The sequence below is a fragment of the Palaemon carinicauda genome, chromosome 42, assembly GCF_036898095.1.
Source record: "Palaemon carinicauda isolate YSFRI2023 chromosome 42, ASM3689809v2, whole genome shotgun sequence".
Lineage (NCBI taxonomy): Eukaryota > Metazoa > Arthropoda > Malacostraca > Decapoda > Palaemonidae > Palaemon > Palaemon carinicauda.
In genome coordinates this window covers 25300358-25322069 of record NC_090766.1, presented here as the reverse complement: position 1 = coordinate 25322069, position 21712 = coordinate 25300358, and the positions used below count along the sequence as shown (strand labels likewise).

Genomic DNA, 21712 nt, shown 5'->3' with positions numbered 1-21712 from the left:
GATTTGCACCAACTCGCAGGGTTGCCATTTTAGCTCGGAAAAGTTTCCTGCTTGCTGATTGGTTGGACAAGATTATTCTAACCAATCAGATAGCAGGAAACTTTTCCGATCCAAGAGGGCACTGCTGCGAGTCAGTGCAAATGCTCCTCATTAAAAAGAACAAAAAATTGAGTATAGGGAGACATTAGCTACCCCCTCCCATTTGTCATTATTTTTGTTATTAGTGCTTGCTAAGCTACAACCCCAGTTGGAAAAGCAGGATGCTAAAATCCCAAGGGCTCCAACAGGGAAAGTAGCCCATTGAAGAAAGGAAACAAGGAAATAACTACGATATGTTTAAGAAAAACAGCATTAAAATAAATCTTTCATATATAAACTATTAAAACTTCAAAATAACAAGAGTAAGAGAAATAAGATAGAATAGTGTGCCCAAGTATACCTTCAGGCAAGAAAACTCTACTCCAAGACAGTGAAAGACCATGGTACGGAAGCTATGGTACTCCCCAAGACTAGAGAACAATGGTTTGATTATGGAGTGTCCTTCTCCTAGAAGAGCTGCATACCATTGCTAGAGTCTCTCTTCTACCCTTGCCGAGAGGAAAGTAGCCACTGAACTATTACAGTGTAGCAGTTCCCCTTGAGCGAAGAAGAATTGTTGGGTAATCTCAGTGTTGTTAGATGTATGAGGACAGAGGAGAATATGGAAAGAATGAGCCAGACTTTACGCTGTATGTGTAGGCAAAGGAAAAAATGAGCTATAACCAGAGAGAGGGATCCAATGTAGGTCTGTCTGGCCAGGCAAAGGACCCTATAACTCTTTGGCGGTAGTATCTCAACGGGTGGCTGGTGCCCTGGCCAACCTAGGTAAGGGCATGGGTAGGAAAGGTTAGGTGGAGAAGTCTAGGTAAAGTGTTCTATGCAGGCAGGAGTTCCTGTCCATTTTTATACAGAGGCTCCACTAAGGATATGGCAGTCTAAGGGTGTCGCTGGGTGCCGTAGCCCCCTGGTAAGTAAAGATACAGCTCTTAGCTTAGGTTAGGTTTGGAACCTTAGTTAAGGTGGTGTCCTTGTGTTTGTTTCCCTTCTAAAGTGTGGATTTTCAGTCATAACTTGAAATTTTACACCCAATCTGTCCCAACGAGCTACAAAGGCTCCCAAATGAGTGCTGTAGCCTACAGCAAGGTGTAAAATTATTATTTTTGTGCCTTTTTTATTCTTTATCATGTTCCTTGTCCACAGAAAGATCTGTAAGATACAATACTCTCATTTTCATACTCATACAGTATTTATAAATTTCATGCACCGTGTCACGCTATATTTGATTCATGTTAGGTAGAGTGACAAAATTTGTACAAATTTGTTCTTTTACTAATCTGGGATACTTCCATGTGATACGTATCAACCTGCGTCAATCAAGGCAAGGTGGCTTGGTTACCAGCTGAATATATAATAACGCTACTATTGCTTGTGTATATACATATATGATGAAACTTGTATTCTTATCTTCCCAATGCTTTTCTTGTGGAACCACTATCTTATTTGTAACTTCTGTTATGAATGAAGGGTTTTCGTGTATAATAACTATTTAATCTTCCTATTTTCTCTTGTCATTGTGATCATTTTCTAAATGACTAATCATCCCGTCTTTTATTATCACAGGACTTAATTTTTTTACTTTTGCCAATAACCAACTGTACCGTCCTCATTTTTACACGGTTCTTTTGATGCTCATGGTTCAGTAGGATGCTTTTTACCCCAGTTGCAATCATTCCTTTAATATGGCTATTTCCATTTGTTGATACACTGTGAATTTTTCTGATAAGATGTTATGTAGTCTGTATATTAAGGGTAGAATATCACATTTCAAGGTTTCAAAAAGAATTTGTATTTCAAATACTAAGAAATGGTACTGTTGTTTCTACTTTTTTCTGACTACAGTCAATGCAGTATTTTTATTTTTTTTTTTTTTAAGAAAGAGAAAAATATTGAACCATTGAAAGAAGTACCTTCGATTAATCGCTCTTTTTACCGTAACTGAGGCTGTCAGACTGTAGTAGACAACCTAGGATTCACACTGCCAACAATCTAAGACACTTAAGTTGAGGTAAGGATATAGCTTCCAAGAAGCTGTCTTGTGGGTGCGTACAAGCACCCCCAATAGGTTAGGTAGGAAAGGACACAGTAACCTGAGTTAGGTTAGATGAGAAATCCTTAGGTTAGGTTGTATTCCTGTGTTTGTTTCCATGGGGAAATATTGCTTTTAAGGCATGACAGTTTGTCGATTTCGAATTGAAGTTAGGAGATTGACTAAAGAAAGTTGCATTATAAGGAAAGACAGTCATGGGACAATAGCTTCAGTGCTAGTCATTTGGGCAATTATTGCAAATGGCGGCCTGGTTCTAATTCTAAGGAAAATGGGAAATCATGAAAATTATTTTAAAGGAGAAATTGTTTGTTTATGATTAAAGTTACATATAAGAAAGTGATTAGGCAAGAAGAACATTAACGAATATGAATCCATGTCATTTCATTGTACATGTGTATGTGAGCAATGTTAGTGTTAATGTTTCTCCATGGTTTCAGCCTCGTAATAAGTAAACCTAGGGCACCAAAATTTCTTTAAAGTGTAACTTGAGAGTCCAGTGTTTGCTAGTTTTGGTGAGCATGTAAAGATATACAGTATCAACAAATTAGGTTTCTCTTAAAGTATGCATGAGATATATCAGAATACCTTTGGAAATCTTCAACTTTTGTGTACCAAGCCTAGTGGGCTATCTTTTGTGGTTGATGACATGGGCTGGGGTTTCTCCTCTCAAAGCCTCCATTCCATTGATAGACGAATTATTACTTTACCTCCGAAGATAAAATACTCTGCTCAGTATCAGCAGTGAAAGGCTATCCTTCAGTCTTGAACCGGATCTTTAGGCTGAAAGGAGTTGATATTTCCTCTTTGGCAGAACTCATTATACTCTTACAAAGCTTTGAGCAGTCCTTTCCTCTGATAGAAATGAGACCACGTGGGACGTTACTAAGATCTTTCAGACTGTTAGGCTTGCCTCAGACAGGAATCTTACCCTCAAAGCAATTTTCTTGCTCGTCTTAGCCTATTCCAAGCGGGTCAGCAAGCTTCATGGTTTTTCCTTTAGCATCGTTCATACTGAGCGCGGGAGGCAGGTCTCGTTCTCTTTTATCCCTGAGTTTGTAGCTAAAACTCAGAATCCATCCGTTTCCAATTCCAAGTTTTCTTCGTTTCAGGTTGCAAGCCTTAGAGCAGCAATCAACGATTCTGGTCAGCTGGTTTTGTCCTGCAAGGGTGCCAAGGCATTACCTTAAACATACATAAGCAATTGGACCTCACCTGTGGCACCTCTTCATTAGTACAGGAAGAGTTAAAAAGGAGGTGACTAAAATACGATCTCTTCTTGCCTAATGGAAGTTATTAACTGTACCCATTCGCCACCCTCAACTTCTGCTCCAGGTAGAGCTCAGGTTAGAGCTCATGATATCAGAGAAATAAGCAGAACCCTGGCATTCCTTAGGAATCTCCCTTTGGCGTAGGAATTCCTGGAAATGGCAGACTACATAGGCAGGCTATACTGCCCATTACCTGTGGGAATCGACCCACAGATCAATGGACACTTTTTTGCTAGGACCTGTAGTGGCTGCACAGCAGGTAGTATAAGTACCTCGGCTCCTCTTACATGACCATTACCATTGGATCAAGGTTGAATGTTAGACTGGCATGAAAGTGAGGAATGACGGGCCCTTTCCTTTTCATCTTCCCCTCTCTTTGGGCACAGCATACAAAACTTATCAACTGGAATCGATTCACATGCAGCTAACTCCCACTTAGCATGTAGCTTTTCTATTGTATACATATAGAAGTGTCATTCCCCGCATTACGAGGTGGAGTGTGTTGTAACTAGGCAAACCCATTGACATATATATATATATGCCTCATTGTTACTACACAGGGATTTTCTGGTTTGCATCCTTTATTGCATGGGCTGTGAACCCGGGGCTATTGCTAAATACCAGTGCACAAAGTGTAAAGAACCTTAAGTCTGCACCACCTACAAGGGTCCACAGCTTTGATAGTCCAGGATAAGTATCCAGCCAGTTGGAATATGGACTTCCCCCCCACCTAAGGATGAGTTTCCTTTATAAAGGACAAGGGTTTGCATTTGTGTAGGAACAAATGACAAATTTGGAGGTCATTTATATTTTTCTTAACTATACAGACCTGAGTCCTCTACTCATACTTTCCTGACATCACCTACCGCGTAGAAAGTTCTGGCGGCAATGAAAGTGAGTGCTCAGTGAGCCAGCAGGAGGGCGGAGCATCGTCTACATGTTTACATATCTTTATGAAAGTTTAATTGCCATGTACTCCAGCATTGTTGATATTCTATCTTGTGTAAAAGCTTGCATAGTTAGGAAAAATACAAGTTACAGTACCTCCAAAAAATACAAATTACCTTCAAATTTGTAATTTTTTTTAACATACTGGTGCATTGCTTTTAAGGATTTGTTAAAGTAAATCTTGGAATTTCTGAAAACCTGTTGAAATTATCCACTCTGTTATTACTGGCAACTTATGATACTAGCTTGACAAATTTGACTAGTGCCTAGTGCTAGCATTAACCTCCTCCAAAGTAGCCAAATGGCTCAGCATAGGTAGAATAAAATGTTTTGGTTTAGTACAGTACTGTACTGTATCATTAATTACAAATGTGTTATGAAGATCTTATTTAAATGGACCCTTCTTCTAATACCTCTTAGTGGCATCTTTGGTATGCATTTGTACCAGTTTGGTGGGAATATGTGTAGGAATGTGCTAGAGGGGAGACAAGTAGTACAGTACATGCTGTTCTGGTGACTAGACTAACAGGGAAAATCAAACTCTGGTGATTACATTATTATGTACACATTTCTTATTATTACTTAAGAACATAATATAGTACATGTACAGTGTACAAGTTTTGAGATTTTCAAACATTAATTATTTTACAGGTATTCCTGCAGCTTGTGAAATAGGTAAACGCTGAGAGAATATGATCCGAAGATTTAAAAAACATCAACAGCTTTTATTTTTTGTTTGTTGATGATGAAAGTGGACTGAAGGTTGTGGTTTGTTGATGATGAAAGTGAACTGAAGGTTGTGGTATGGATGCTGCACAAATAATTGAAGAGGAAGTACTTGATGATCCAGTAAGTGTGAATTTATGTTATTGTATTACTTTTAAATCATAATGATTCATCAGTCTTGAAGCTATTGAAATCAAGAGTTGCTCCTATACGAATGCAAACCAGCAAAGTAAGATTTAAGTAGGTAATTATATCTACTGGCGGATAAGCCTTGCATACCTGTCGGTCAGCTAGACACTCACTTTTGATTATGGCTGCAAGCTATATGCACATACTCTTGCTCCATCCCTCAATAAACGCTGTATTAATTCTTTTTCTTTGCAATGAAATAGAGTACGGAGAGAAAATGTTTAAGTCAAAACCTGCCATTAATATTCACCTTCTGTGTGCTTTTTGCTTTGGGCATGATTGTTCGCAGTCACCTCTTGTGATTAGGGTAGGTCGTGGCAGCCTCTGCAGTGGGTGAAGTTTGGAAGGAAGAGGAAGTCTTAGAGGGGTTATTCATTATCAGAGATGGAGATGTTTTAGCTGACGCTGAAGAAGCTCTGTAGCTCGTTCTGTTTTCTCCCCTCTGATTCCTCCAGGGCGTGGTCATCGGGAGAAATTTTGGGGGGAGAGGAGACCTTGACTCGTTCTCGGGAAACTCCTCTGGGAAAGCAGAAGTATCACCTTCCCCAAGGGAAGGTAATAAATACAGTATTCCTTTGCCTTGAGACTCGCCTGTCGCTGTTCCTACTGATGACGACCTTGACATGAGGACGCTGTGGCCTGCCTTGGGTAACGCTGGTACTCTGTCAGCGATAAAGCCTCTGAAGGTTTTGGCCACTGCTAGGAATAGAGGCTTTCCTCGGTGCTTCTTCCCCATTTCCTGCTCCACCTGTGGAGGCCTATTCTAGTTTATCCTTCTCCATGGCGGATTCTTCTGACGCGGCTCCTTTGCCTTTAAGAAGAAAAAGTTGTCAAAGTCCATGAAGACTTTCTTACAAGGGAGAGAGGCAGTGCTGTACCAAGAACCTACCCAAATTGGGAAGGGGTCTTGGTTTGAGTTACAAATGTTCACACGCCTGCTGTGTTAGGTCTCAAACCAAACTAAGCCTGCACATCATCAGTCATGATGAAGGGTACCTCCCCTCTCCCATTGCTTTCCCTAGACAATAAAGGTGCAACTCAGTTTCTCTCCCTAAGGGTACTTTTATTCCAAATGAGGAGAAATTGGCCCATGGTGAGGTGAGGGGAACCTGAAATCCATCTTCTCATTCGTACAAGTGACAAGACATTCCCTCGTGTAAAGATGATCATGAATATGATCCTCAGTCTCCACCTCCTCATGAACAATCGCTTTGGGTGATCGGTTCAATCGTAAGAAGTTGCCACTGGATCTTTCACCGCATGGTGATCGGTCCTATCATGATCGTTTGCAGTATGATCATTCTCCTCGTGACCCTCAAGATCACTGAGGACATTCACATTCTCCAGAATGTGATCACATGTCAGTTGTTTTTATTTCTTTCCGACTGGCCTGTCCATATGCTCTCACATTTGGGAACAGGAACAAATTGTCTCGCAGGACCACTCTCAGTGTTTCGGGATGCCTTTTCGCATATATGCTATCTGCACCAAGGTTCTCCACTACGAAGTGAACAGCACTCACGTTACGCACCTGTACAGTGCCCGATACCGCTCTCACCAATTTGCTCCTCAGAGGCTAAAGTACAGAGTACTTAGTCAGTCTCTGGTCTCTGAGAAACTAGAGTCAAATTCTTATTTGCTTTGAAGGGGAATCTAAGGTACAATCATTCTCGATCTGGATCAGTCATACTCAGGGATGAAAGAACCATCTCCCAAAGTGTGCTGAGACCATTTCACTTACGAGTCACGGGGGATTTCAGCACCTCAATAGCATCCAACTTTGGTCCAGTGCCAGTGAAGGCTGAGATTCCCGAAACTGAGCATTTGCTTGTAATTTTTTTGGGACTCATCCGTGAGTGCAATGACCATGGAGAGGCTACCGTGGCTTCTGTGAAACGGGGTTTAATGATCATTGATCAGCATTTTGAGTCCTCTCAAGGACCAAAGACCTTCCTTGAGTTGCCATGGTCAGAACTTGCTCTCAGGGCCTATGACAGAGGGAATTCTCAGATTGTCGAGCCTTGGAATTCACTGCAGTCTACCTGGTCAAGTAAGATTCTCCTTCTTGTACTCTTTAAATGGAGAAAATTTTACATCCCAAAGGTTATAAACCCATCTCCTCTTCCCATTTGGGACAACGGGTTTGCCTATCAAGAGACTCAAGACTCAGGGCACAGACCTCTCAGCTCTTGAATTTGCTGCCATGAACTCCTTTTCCATGGCCGGCTTCCAGATGGCTTCCTTGATCAACCAGTAGTCCAGAGCAATTGACGTGGAAGAAATGAGAGAAAAGATCCTAGAACAGTTTCTGTCTTGGTTCATGATACAGTCAGACATGTTTTTTTTTGCAAGCGAAGAGACATAAAGGACCATCCCAGATTTGAGTGCATGAAGTCAGACTCATCAGATCTATTTCAGATCTCAAGAAGAAACTGTTAGTGGCATAGCTCTTAAATACTAGAGTCTGGTATGATAGACATCTTTTGCTGACCATAACCTACGGGAGTATACCCACAGGTCTCTCAATACCTTTATCCCTGGCTCAGTGGTAGTTGCTCATCAGATTGTATAGTAAACATATCTCCTTCGTGGTACATGAAATTTCCTGTATGAAATACGGTCACAACATAAGTCTAGAATGACAGGTAAGATTGACTGGCCGCTTTTACCTCTTTCTTCCCCTTCCTCAGGGCGCACCAGTTGCTCCATTATTTACTGGATCTAACATTAGGTACAGGTAAACTCATATGATCGAGCAACTTTTCTTAACATTTAGGGTTTTTTTTTAGAAATACTTGATCTCTTCCCATCTTTCCAGACAAAGGGGATGATGGACAAATGTATGCAAACCCAATTTTTTATAAATTTCCATGCATTTGCACATATCTTCCACATGTATATACAGTACTGTAGGTACTTCCTTGTCCATCTACCATCTTCTGCCTCATTTCCAGGTTGACAAGGAACCATCACTTTCTCTCGTGTACAGGGAAAGTAAACCAGCCAGTTTGGTTATAGAAACTTCTCCATCCCAAGGATAAGTCTCTTATTAAAGGAATAAGGTTTGTATTTGTTTAGGAACAAATCATAGTTTTAAATATTTAACTTAGCCGGTGAATATATAATAGCTGCTGCTCCAGCGGCTCGACAGAAAAACACACAAAAACTCGCGAGCGATCACTATGAAGGTTGCGGGTGTGCCCACCAGCGCCAACTATCGGCCAGATACCGCATATGCATGTAAACAAGCCTCAATTCTTCTCTGTCGGCCTTAACGACAAGACGTATCATTACTCGCTGTATAACCTGGAGTTTTCTCAACAGACTTGGTGAAGTACTTCATTTTGGTTTGAGCTTTCGCAGTGCAGGTGTTTTTCCTCAACTTAAACTCTTGAACTCTTTTTTGGACAGATTTAATTGTTGATGACTTGGATTGTTTTTTGGACTTTCTTTGACTAATTCAAAATGGCTGACGCTTCTCAAGTTCCTAGATTTCGTAAGTGTAAGGCTAGGGATTGCAATAGGCGTCTTCCAAAGGCATCTCTCGACCCACATACTGTGTGTTCTAATTGTCGGGGTAAAACTTGTCAATTAGGAGATCGGTGTGAGGAATGCGTGGGCCTTTCGGAATTCGATTGGCTCGAATATGACAAATATTCTCGTAAGCTAGAGAGAGATAGGGTGAGGAGAAGTTCCTCTAGATCAGTAGATTTTTCCTCTCCCCATGCCCCTGAACCTAATCCTTCCCCTGTAGTGGTTGTGCCTGAACCCCTACTGGCACTCAGGAACCATCAATGCGGGACATGTTACGTGCCATTCATGCTTTGGGTGAAAGAGTTGAGTCATTAGCTACAGATCGTAATCAACTCATGGCGGACGTTAAAGAGCTAAAGTGTCAGAGTGCCACAGCGGAAAATCGTGGGAAAGTGATTAGTGCGCAAAGTGTTTTCAGTGTTGCGATCGAGGGTTCGTCTGTTCGTGCCTGTCGTTCGTCTAGTCCGAGACCTCTTGCAAGCTCCCAAGTCCAGGGGAGAAGTAATGTCGTACGACTTATGGGTTCGAGAGGCCTTGATCAGCGAACAGACGTTCCCTCTATAGTAACAGGCGTGTCTCATCAAGACCGCCCCTACCATAAGACGAGAGAAACCATTTTCTCTTCATCATCCGAAGGCTTTTCGCATAAGAAACCGTGGAGCAAGGTTTCAAGGCCCTTGAAGCGAAAGTCGGTCCCTTCAGGACAGGTCCAGCGTCCTGGTTGTAGCCATTGGGACAGCTCTGACCCCTTACAGTCATCGGAAGACTGCTCTCCGCCTAAGCAGCAACGTTATACAGGCTCAGAGAGTCTTGGTATAGGCAAGGTTGTGCAGTCTCAGACGTTAACCCCGTCTTTTACCGCACCCATTCCCGTTGATCCTAAATGGGTTGTACTGCAAGACATGCAGATCAAGCTCGCCTCCCTTATGGAAGACTATTCTGCTGAAAAGGTTCACGATGATCCTCGCCGCTTAGCTAATCGAGATCCTGGCCTTCAGCCGCCAAAACGAGCCTTTGCTCGTCCTGTTGACGTTGGCGTTGCTAAGTCACGTCAATCGCGCTTTGTAGAGCCTCACTCGATGCAGTCACGTGTTGACTTTCAGCTGCATATGGACGTTCAGCCACTTCCTAATGCTCTTGTTGACGTTCAGGACGTTCGCCAACCAGCGGAATTGACTTGTTTTGACGCTGAGCGTCAAGCACCGCAGTCTAGAGTTGTTTTGACTGCTCAGTCTAGGCAGTCAAAACAGTCTCGAGTTGACGTCGAGCGTCCTCCCGCTCCTGTTGTTGTTGACAGTCAGGCTGTTAAGCAGTTACATGACGTAGCGTCCTGGACTGCTACTAATGCACCAGTGCGTGTGGACTCTGCGTGTCAAGCATTGTCAACCCCTTTGCTTGTTACTCAGCAGTTGTCGGATGAAGATCCTTCAGATGAGGACGTTGCTGACCCTCATCATGATGATCATCCTTCGGATGTAGACGAACCTAGAACGGTTCCTCCTTCAATGGACTTTAAGAAAGTCATGTTAATTTTCAAGGAGCTTTTTCCCGATCACTTTGTTACAGTTGCTCCTCGTTCGCCACCGTCTGAGTTTGCTTTAGGCTTACCTGCTAACATGCCAGCCTTTACTAAGCTAGTGCTCTCTCGCTCTTCCAAGAGAGCTTTACGACTTTTAGGCAACTGGTTGGATACCAGGAGGAGTTTGGGGAAGACGGCCTTTGCCTTCCCTCCGTCAAAGCTCTCGTCTAGATCGAGCGTCTGGTATGCCACAGGAGAAGTTCTCGGCTTGGGAGTCCCTGCCTCTGCCCAGGGTGACTTCTCAAGCCTCGTAGACTCTCCCCGCCGCCTAGCCATGAGACGCTCGAAGATTAGTTGGTCCTCCTCGGACCTTGACCATCTGCTGAAAGGCGTATACAGGGCCTTTGAAGTTTTCAACTTCCTTGACTGGTCATTAGGAGCTTTAAGTAGGAAAATCTCGTCGGCTGATAGAGATGTTTCCTTACTGATAATGTCATGTATGGATAAAGCCATCCGCGATGGTTCCAATGAGCTCGCCTCCTCTTTTTCGTCGGGAGTCTTAAAGAAGCGAGAGTCCCTTTGCTCTTTTCTTTCGGCAGGAGTTACTCCCTGTCAGAGATCAGAACTGCTCTTTGCTCCCTTATCAAAGTTTTTGTTTCCGCAACAATTGGTTAAGGACATAGCTTCTTCGCTTGTGCAGAAGGACACCCATGACTTGATGGCGTCCTCTGCTCGCAAGGGGACTCCTTCTACATCCTTTGCTGTAAGACCCAGGATCGACACTCCGGCATCCAGATTTATCCCGCCCTTTCGTGGCAGAGCTCCCAGCAGGGGAAGTACTCGTGCCGAGGGAAAGAGAGGAAAGAAGAGAGGAGCCAAGTCCTCACGTGGCAGAGTCTGACTGCCCACAGCCTCAGACAGTGGTAGGAGCCAGATTGAAGAGCTTCTGGCAGGCCCGGGAGAAGAGGGGCGCAGACCAACAGTCTGTTCGGTTGCTCAGAGAGGGGTACAAAATTCCGTTTGTACGCAAACCTCCTCTAGCGACAACTCCCATCGACCTCTCTCCCAGGTACCGAGAGGAGTCAAAGAGACAAGCCCTAAACCTAGAAGTGTCTCTGTTGCTAGAGAAGGGAGCGGTGGTGAAAGTCTCGGACCTTCAATCACCGGGGTTTTACAACCGTCTCTTCCTAGTCCCAAAGAAGACAGGAGGTTGGAGACCGGTGCTAGACGTCAGTGCGCTCAACGTTTTTGTTACGAAAACAAAGTTCACTATGGAGACCACGAAGTCAGTCTTAGCAGCGGTCAGAAAGGGAGACTGGATGGTCTCTCTCGACCTACGAGATGCGTACTTCCACATTCCTATACACCCAGATTCCCAACCGTTTCTGAGGTTTGTTTTCAGGAATGTGGTATACCAGTTTCGGGCCCTGTGCTTTGGCCTAAGTCCTGCTCCTCTCGTGTTTACAAGGCTCATGAGGAATGTGGCAAAATTCCTCCATTTATCGGGTATCCGAGCCTCCCTGTACTTGGACGACTGGCTTCTCAGGGCTTCGTCCAGTCATCGCTGTCTGCAGGATCTTCATTGGACGTTGGATCTGACCAAGGAATTGGGACTTTTGGTCAACCTAGAAAAGTCCCAGCTGATTCCATCCCAAACTATACTGTATTTAGGGATGGAGATTCGCAGTCCAGTTTTTCGGGCTTTTCCGTCTGCCACCCGAATAGATCAAGCCCTGCTCAAAGTCCAACTAATGTTGAAGAGAGAACGGTGCTCAGTCAGGAATTGGATGAGTCTAGTAGGAACTCTATCATCCCTGGAGCAGTTTGTCTCGCTAGGAAGACTACACCTTCGGCCTCTCCAGTTCCATCTAGCCTTTCACTGGAACAAGGACAAGACGTTAGAGACGGTCTCAATCCCGGTCTCCGAACCAGTAAAGGCATGCCTGAAATGGTGGAACACCAATATCAGTCTGAGAGAGGGACTTTCCCTAGCAGTTCAGAACCCAAACCACGTACTATTCTCAGACGCGTCGGATTTGGGTTGGGGTGCGACCCTGGACGGTCGGGAATGCTCAGGTCTGTGGACCTCAAGTCAGAGGAGTATGCACATCAACGGCAAGGAGCTTTTGGCAGTCCACTTGGCCTTGATGAAATTCGAAAGTCTCCTTCGAAACAAAGTGGTAGAGATCAACTCCGACAATACCACAGCCTTGGCGTACATCTCCAAGCAAGGAGGCACACACTCCCTCACGCTGTACGAGATCGCAAGGGACCTGCTCATTTGGTCAAGAGATCGAGGCATCTCCCTGTTAACGAGGTTTATCCAGGGCGACTTGAACGTCTTAGCAGACTGTCTCAGTCGGAGGGGTCAGGTAATTCCTACGGAATGGACCCTCCACAAGGACGTGTGCAAGAGTCTTTGGGCGACTTGGGGTCAACCCACCATAGACCTCTTTGCCACCTCGATGACCAAGAGACTTCCAATCTATTGCTCTCCAGTCCCAGACCCAGCAGCAATACACATAGATGCATTTCTCCTAGATTGGTCTCATCTGGACTTATATGCATTCCCACCATTCAAGATTGTCAACAAGGTACTGCAGAAGTTCGCCTCTCACGAAGGGACAAGGTTGACGTTGGTTGCTCCCCTCTGGCCCGCGAGAGAGTGGTTCACCGAGGTACTTCGATGGCTGGTAGACTTTCCAAGAAGTCTTCCTCTAAGGGTAGATCTGTTACGTCAGCCCCACGTAAAGAATGTCCATCAAAGCCTCCCCGCTCTTCGTCTGACTGCCTTCAGACTATCGAAAGACTCTCAAGAGCTCGAGGCTTTTCGAAGGAGGCAGCCAGTGCGATTGCAAGAGCGAGGAGAGCTTCTACCATTAGAGTATACCAGTCGAAGTGGGAAGTCTTTCGAGACTGGTGCAAGTCAGCATCTGTGTCCTCGTCCAGTACCTCTGTAGCCCAAATCACAGATTTTCTTTTACATCTTAGAAAGGTTCGCTCCCTCTCAGCTCCCACGATTAAGGGCTACAGGAGCATGTTGGCTTCGGTCTTTTGACATAGAGGCTTAGATCTTTCCAACAATAAAGATCTCCAAGATCTCCTTAAGTCTTTCGAGACCTCTAAGGAACGTCGTTTGGCAACTCCTGGATGGAACTTAGACGTGGTCCTAAGGTTCCTCATGTCAGACAGGTTTGAGCCATTACATTCAGCCTCCCTGAAGGATCTCACCCTCAAGACACTTTTCCTAGTGTGCTTGGCTTCGGCTAAAAGGGTCAGTGAACTTCATGCCTTCAGTAAGAACATCGGCTTTTCTACAGAAAAAGCCACTTGTTCACTTCAACTTGGTTTCCTGGCCAAAAATGAACTGCCTTCTCGTCCTTAGCCTAAATCTTTTGATATTCCTTGCTTATCAGAGATCGTAGGCAACGAACTGGAAAGAGTATTATGTCCTGTTAGAGCTCTAAAGTTCTATTTAGCTCGTACTAAGTCTTTACGAGGTAAATCTGAGGCATTATGGTGCTCAGTTAAGAAACCATCATTGCCTATGTCAAAGAATGCTTTGTCATATTTTATCAGATTTTTAATACGAGAAGCTCATTCTCACTTGAATGAGAAAGACCGATGTTTGCTTAAGGTTAAGACGCACGAATTTAGAGCTATAGCAACCTCCGTGGCCTTCAAGCAAAATAGATCTCTGCAAAGTATTATGGACGCGACTTTTTGGAGAAGCAAGTCAGTGTTCGCGTCATTTTACTTAAAAGATGTCCAGACTCTTTACGAGGACTGCTACACACTGGGTCCATTCGTTGCAGCGAGTGCAGTAGTGGGTGAGGGTTCTACCACTACATTACCCTAATTCCAATATCCTTTTTAATCTGTCTCTTGAAATGTTTTTAATATTGTTTTTTGGGTTGTACGGAAGGCTAAGAAGCCTTTCGCATCCTGGTTGATTTGGCGGGTGGTCAAAGTCATTTCTTGAGAGCGCCCAGATTAGGGGTTTGATGAGGTCCTGTTTGTATGGGTTGCAGCCCTTGATACTTCAGCTCCTGGGAGTCTTTCAGCATCCTAAGAGGATCGCTGGGCTTCGTGAGGAAGACAGACTTACAAGGCAGAGTAATCGTCTAAGTCAACTTCCTTACCAGGTACCTATATATTTGGGTTTTGTTATATTATAACTGTCAAAAACTCTAAGCATATACGCTGTAAACTTAATTAACTCTGGTCTCTACCCACCACCTTGGGTGTGAATCAGCTATCAGTTAAATATTTAAAAATGATATTTTAATTATAAAATAAATTTTTGAATATACTTACCCGGTGAATATATAAATTAAAGGCCCTCCCTTCCTCCCCAATAGAGACGCAGCGGGACGAGAAGAATTGAGGCTTGTTTACATGCATATGCGGTATCTGGCCGATAGTTGGCGCTGGTGGGCACACCCGCAACCTTCATAGCGATCGCTCGCGAGTTTTTGTGTGTTTTTCTGTCGAGCCGCTGGAGCAGCAGCTATTATATATTCACCGGGTAAGTATATTCAAAAATTTATTTTATAATTAAAATATCATATTTTAAAAGTTATTATTATTATTATCATTATTATTATTGTTTTTGTTATTATTACTAGCCAAGGTACAACCCTAGTTAGAAAAGCAGGATGTTATAAGCCCAAGGGCTCCAACAGGAAAAAATAGCCAAGTGAGGGAAGAAAACAAGGAAATAAATAAACTACAAGAGAAGCAATGAGCAATCAAAATAAATTATTTTAAGTACAGTAATAACATTAAATTAGACCTTTCATATATATTATAAGCTATAAAATCTTTAAAAAACAAGAGGAAGCAACAAGATAGAATCGCGTGCCCGAGTCTACTCTCAAGCAAGAGACCTCTAACCCAAGACAGTGGAATACCATGGTACAGAGGCTGTGGCACTACCCAAGACTAGAGCACAGTAGTCTGAGTCTGTAGTGCCAGTCTCCTTAACTACAAAAACCTGAGTTCTTTAAGTTACACTTCCAGCCTCAACCCCCTCTCAAGTCCTGGGTTTAAGGCCAAATTGTGAACTCGGTGGCCTTTTAGGCGGCCATAGCTTACCTGACATCGGCAGTAACCACCTCCACTTCATTATAATTTTAACTGTCGAGTCCAAGCTTTGCTGAAAACATACTCATGTTAAAGGTCTCAGTTTTGTATAGTTAGGAAAAATACAAAATTAATAAAATTTGTGATTTTTTATGGTCAAATTGTATTCTTTTAAAGTTAAAGCATGAACTCCTGAACAACAGCTCTTAGCTGAGTATAGTTATGCCAAGTCAAGTCTCATCTGCTATGTTCCAAGGATAATAAGCTTCCTTTTTCTCCAAATAAGTGTCCTCAAGTTCAAGCAGCCTGTTTTTTATCTCTGCCAATGAATTTAGAGGTGGTTATGTTTTTACCCCTTTTTGTCCATTTGTTTATGTGTTAACAACTTCCTGGCCCCAATTTTACTCATAGAGTAGTGAAACTTTCAGGGATTAATTGTTATGTTGAGACATGGAAGCAATTCAATTTTGAAAGTCCCAGGTCAAAGGTCAAGGCCAAACAAAAGGTTGAGAAATAAGCTGCCATGGTGAAGGTCTGTGTTCTACTGAGTGCCCCTCCAGTTTTAGATGTTTCCTTATACAGTACTATTAACACCATCTGGTTGAAAGACTGGATTTCTTTTAGTGACAATAACCATGTGACATCGGCAGTAAGTGTTCCATTTGTAAATTAAAGTACACTGTATAGTAGATGCAAGATACGTTTGTGTGTAGACGTACATTATAATTAGATGCTTTCTGTACATAGCTTATGCTTTTATTTCAGGACTTTGCATCACAATTGACTGCAAAAGTTACTGCAGTTATAAATGGAGTTTATGGATTTCAACAAGACTTACATCCAGTTTCATCTGGTTTGGTAAGTATTTTTTTTTTCTATCTGAGTGTCATACAAACCTGCACATTACAGATTTCATACTTTTCATTATTATGGGATAAATATAATACACTTCTGGGAGAACATAATAACCTCTGTCTACTTGATCATGGTGACACTGCGGGATTTCTTTGCGTAATTTCTAGTTATCAAATTTTTAGTTGTGAAAGTAAAATTGATCACAGGAAAGAGACGTAGCATTTGAATACTCAAATTTTTTTATATTTTTGATAATTGTAAGTAGTTCCTTGATAAAGTAATGGTGTTCACAATCTGTCAGCTATCTTAGGTTTTCACTTTGTGGATTATTGTCCCCTTTTATTTACACATTTTACATTCCTTAATTGTACAACTCTTCTCATACTGCAATCACCGCACAAATGTTTGTTTATTGTCTTGCACCTCCCATACGGGGTTAGTTCTGTCACTGCATCCGTTGCAGTGCACTGTAGGTATTAATGATGACGGGTCTTTGCAGTGCCCCCTCAGGCTCTTAGCTGCTCTCACTTTTTATCTTTTTTTGCTATACTTCTGTTTTTGTTCCCTATCTTCCATCTTGTTGTTCAATCTCTTTGAACTTTTACTTCATAGATCAACATCAGGGTTTTCTCCCTATTTACCCTGGATGCTAAATTCCCTGCTTGGTTCACCAGGCCATATGGCTCAAATGCTTAAGTCCAGTCCATTAAATTCAACTGTTTTCTGTTTCTTACTTTCTTTCTTTCTTTCTTTCTTACTTTCTTTTTTTTTTTTTTTTTTTTTTTTTTTTTTTTTTTTTTTTTTTTTTTTTTTTTTTTTTTTTTTTTTTTTTTTTTTTTGCATGTTTAAACTTAAGAATAAGAATATCTGCATCTCTCCCCTTCTCCCATCTACCCCTTCCTTGTGATGCCAATTCTTTCCCAAACACGGTGACACAGGAGGAACATTAACCATACGCATAATTATAAACATTACTATCGTACAATCGTACACCTTGCGGTCTCATCTTCTCCAGTTGGACTTAATTTGTTATTTTGAGAAAAAAAATGGTTTTTAGATTGTAGAATTTAAACAGGAATAGTAAGCATGCCTTTATCTGGTTTTGAATATGGATATTTAACAACTTTTTTCGACTACTATAGAGTGATAGAGCCAAGAACAGTGGTTGGTTAAGTGGTAGGTGGTAAGAAGGAAAAGTTACTGCCTTTCATCTGTCAGACAGGATAGTTACTGTACTTTATACAAAGCTACTGGTATTATTTGTTGGAAGATTTATTTGTTGGAAGATTTAGCCACTTACAGAAGCATATCATTGTTATTATTTAATGAGATCTTTATCTATTTTAACACTTGAACTTGTGTTTTAGAAAATATAAAAAAAAATGTTTGTTTATAAAAGTTTTGACGAATATTTATTCAGCCATCACGTGTGAAAGATGTCCAACATGTTACTCCAGATGAGGAAAGTTTATCTTCAATTACTGTCAACATCAGCTGCCCACAAGGATGCCCACGCACCTTTGCAAATTCGTCTGCCCTTCGGCTTCATTTGAAACAGGTACAGTATCATTAGAAACTTGGTTCCACATCCACGCAAATACTGAGCAAATCATTAATTTTGACCTTATTTTTTCTGCTCTGTATTTCATGAAACTAAGATAATCAAGTTTGTGAATTGCTTTGGAATGCTGATAATGGGAACTTTTTATTTTTTAAGTAACTATTGAATCTTGAAAATAAGCAGAGATGAGTAACTTCTTGTCCTTATTTATGTCGAGCCTGATGGAAGAGGGTAAGATAATTGGTAAGATTTAAAATTACAGAGTCCTAATTTACAATGGTATCATATGTCCTGATTTATGATGTTATCACAGCACTAAGCCCTCATAAGACCCATGTAAATGATTATACTTTCCTAATTCAACAATTGAATCGGTTGAACTTCAGAAGTTCAAACATGCAGTGAATGTATTTTATGTTTAAGATTGACGTAAGTCTCTCTTCAAAGTTTATATACGACAGATCTGTTATATCGTTATTACTAATCATAAGATATTTTTAAATTCATTTTGTTCCGTAACCGAAATACAAACCACGCTATTTACAAAAGGTTACCTTTTAGCGTAGCTGAAATGGCGAGCCATTAGAATTTACCGAGGGTGTATTACCCCCGCGCTAGTTAGCAGGGGGGTAGGGGAGTGGTAGCTAGCTACCCCTCCTCCCACTCACACACAGGTGAATACTCACTTTCACTTTTGGCTCGGACTGTGACAGACGTCTCTGTCTTGGTCCTCTCTTGGCAGCCATTGTTTGTTTTGTCTTTACTTAATCGCTTACTTTTCATTTACTCAATATATATGTAAACATGTTTTCATGTTTGTATATATATTTGAGTATAGAAATAAGTAAGTTTCCTTTTCAGATTTGTGTGTGTAGTGTACGATAACTACGTGGAGTCCTCGGCAGTTAGGCCACCACGGCCTAATTTTATGGGTGGCGATCGAGTTTGACTTATGTCTCTCTCTCTCTCTCTTGAGGTCGTTCACCCTTTTACTACATGTTACTACGCCCTTGTAGCTTCCTTTCCGTGTGGGGGGGTTGCTACGCCGTACGTTTGTCTCAATTAGTTATGAATCTAATTGTAGTTGTTTTTTATTTTTCAGCTTGTAGAACGATTCCTTTCGGGGTTTTCGTTCTTTCTTTAGTGTTCATTCATTTTTAAATTACATAATTACATAGTTACATAATTATAATTGTTATAATTCTGTTTTGGTTACAGCTCTCCTTCCGTGAGTGTAAGTGGTTGTGAGGGCACGTGCCTGTTGTGTAATTCTTGTTCCTTTCCCTCGGGATTCCTCTTCGGAGCCTTCCCGGGGGAATGAATGTGTACTAATATTATTTGTTTTATTTTTTTACAGTTACCGATCTGGTTCGTTTCTGTAATATGGCAACGGTGTAAGCTGTCTTGTTGAGTCCTGGGGATTCGGATGTTGCTGCCTCCTCCCTTGTATTTTCGTCAGGGGCGTTTTTCCTTCTACTGGAAGTACTCCCGTGACGATGGACAGGTCTCCAGTTCATTTTAGAACTCTCAGGAGGCTTGCCTCCTTGGGCGGGTAACTTTCCTTCCGAGGGAAGTTTTTCCTGTCCAGGCTTGAGTTTTTCCCCTTTTGGGGGGTTCTTCTCTTGCCTTTTTTTCGTGCGACTATGCTCTTGGTGCTGAGCGGTCGCACCTGCAGTTTCGCTCAAGGGGCTGGGCAACTGCAGGAGCTCCTCTTCGGAGGATTGCTCCTTTTAGGTCACTGGCTGACCAGTCTCTTCCACGAAGTGTTTCTCTTTCGTTCGCGAGAGAGTACACTCATAGAGACTCCTCTTCGGAGGTTTCTTCTGTTGCTGTTGCTGTTGGCCTCCCTCGCCGTAAGGCCCACCGTCCGCCTCGTCGTAAGGGCCTCTCATCTCCCTATAAGGGTGCTTGAGGCCCCTTTTTGGATCTCCGTTTGCAGCCTACAACTCCTTTTTCTCGATCTTCCGCCTTGGTGCAGATGGACAGCAGTCTGATCTCGTCTTCCGACGGGCAACGGTCTTCCCGACGGACAACGGTCTTCCCGACGGACAGCGGTCTTCCGACGGACATCAGTCTCCCGGCGGACAACGATCCCTTCGGGGCAAAGGGTTGCCCCCACGGGGGTTCTTCCCTTGCGTGTCAGGGTTTCCCTGCGCGCCCTTCTGCTGAGTTCTCTCCTGTTCCTGCTCAGTGTTAGCACACAGGCGCTCTTCTGCTCATCTGCGCTCTCCTGCTCGTCAGCGCTTTCAAGATGATCATCCCTGCTGTTCCTGTTGGTTCCTGTTACGCGCCCTGTGCGCCCACGTTCGCCCTCGCGATCTAGAACTTCGGTTCAGGTCGGGGTCAAGGACTCTTCTTCTATGCGCAGGCTTCCACGCGTAGCCTTCTGCTCGTCAGCGATCATCAGCTCGCCAGCGATCACCTGTCTCTCGGCGATCTCCGGATCGCCCGCGTGTGTTACAGCCGGCACGCCAACGTTCTCAAACACTTCTGAAGGAACATGGTTCGCCAGCTACTAGCTCACCTGCGGATGCTGATCGCCATCGCGCGACCCTCAACTGCGGATGCTGATCGCCATCGCGCGACCCTCAACTGCGGATGCTGATCGCCATCGCGCGACCCTCAACTGCGGATGCTGATCGCCATCGCGCGACCCTCAACTGCGGATGCTGATCGCCATCGCGCGACCCTCACCTGCGGATGCTGATCGCCATCGCGCGACCCTCAACTGCGGATGCTGATCGCCATCGCGCGACTGCACACCTGCAGATGCTGATCACCATCGCTCGACCCTGCGCATGCTGATCACCATCGCGCAACCCTCAACTGCGGATGCTGTTCGCCATCGCGCGATCGCCCACCTGCAGATACTGCTCGCCATCGCGCGACCGCCCACCTGCGCATGCTGATCGCCATCGCGCGACCCTGGCATGCTGATCACCATCGTGCGACCCTGGCATGCTGATCACCATCGTGCGACCCTGCACATACTGATCACCATCGCGCGACCCGGCGCATGCTGATCACCATCGCGCGATCACCCTCCTGCACATGCTGCTCGCGATCGCTCACCTTCGCATACTGCTCGCCAACGCACGATCGCTCACCTGCGCATGCTGCTCGACCATCACGTCGGCATAACATAACGCGCCATCGCCAACCTGCGCGTTAGCGCTCACCAGCTCACCACCGATCGCTTGTTGATCCATATCGCCAGCGGTCTTCCTCGCCCACGCGGCAGCGCGTTTCCTCGCCATCGCGCGACCGCTCGCCCACGCGACCGCTTGCCTATGCGCCCGCGCGACCGCTTGCCTATGCGCCCGCGCGACCGCTTGCCTATGCGCCCGCGCGACCACTCGCCTGCACGGCCACACGCCCACGACGTGCCTGCATGTCTACGCTCATGCGCGTCCGCGCCCATGCTCTCCAATGTTCGCCCACGCGCGAACCAACGGTTTTTCCATCGCGTGGACGGATGGTGTTCCGTCGCGCGAACCTACAGTGTTTCTTCGCACAAACGTCGGCTTATTTCTTGCAGTATCCATTCCTCGTCTATGGGTTATCGCTCGTCGACCACCAGCTCTCGCCCTTCCTACCACGCTCGCCCTCCTTCTGCGCTCCTTCGCTCACCTTCGTTTGCGTTACCGCGCATGGGCGCTTCCACGTTCGCCCACGCAAAAATCTTTGAATTTCCGTCGCGCGAGCTCCAGGGCGATTGCGACCACGATTCCCAATGGGGTTTTCGCAGCATGGCCAGCCTGGCGAATTCTTCTGGAGCGTATTTCCAGAACACGGCCTCACCCCGTAAACGCAGAGCATGGCACTTGCAAGAATAGGAGAAACTTAAGGGAGATCTGAGCAACACTCCTCTTTCCTGAACC

General features: G+C 44.0%; 1 protein-coding gene across 2 annotated transcripts in view; it reads left to right on the top strand.

Annotated features, from left to right (window-relative positions):
* The window catches only part of Asciz (ASCIZ zinc finger protein), a 44477-nt gene that overhangs the window by 440 nt on the left and 22325 nt on the right, over positions 1-21712 (top strand). Inside the window, exons 2-5 of one of the 2 annotated variants that reach the window (XM_068365454.1) lie at positions 5014-5124; positions 5159-5211; positions 16181-16273; positions 17691-17828. In XM_068365454.1, the coding sequence (XP_068221555.1) occupies positions 5167-5211; positions 16181-16273; positions 17691-17828 (276 nt within the window). In that variant the 5' untranslated portion in view covers positions 5014-5124; positions 5159-5166. Of the gene's footprint in view, positions 1-5013; positions 5212-16180; positions 16274-17690; positions 17829-21712 lie in introns of both variants that reach the window. The other variant, XM_068365453.1, reaches the window with a different exon arrangement.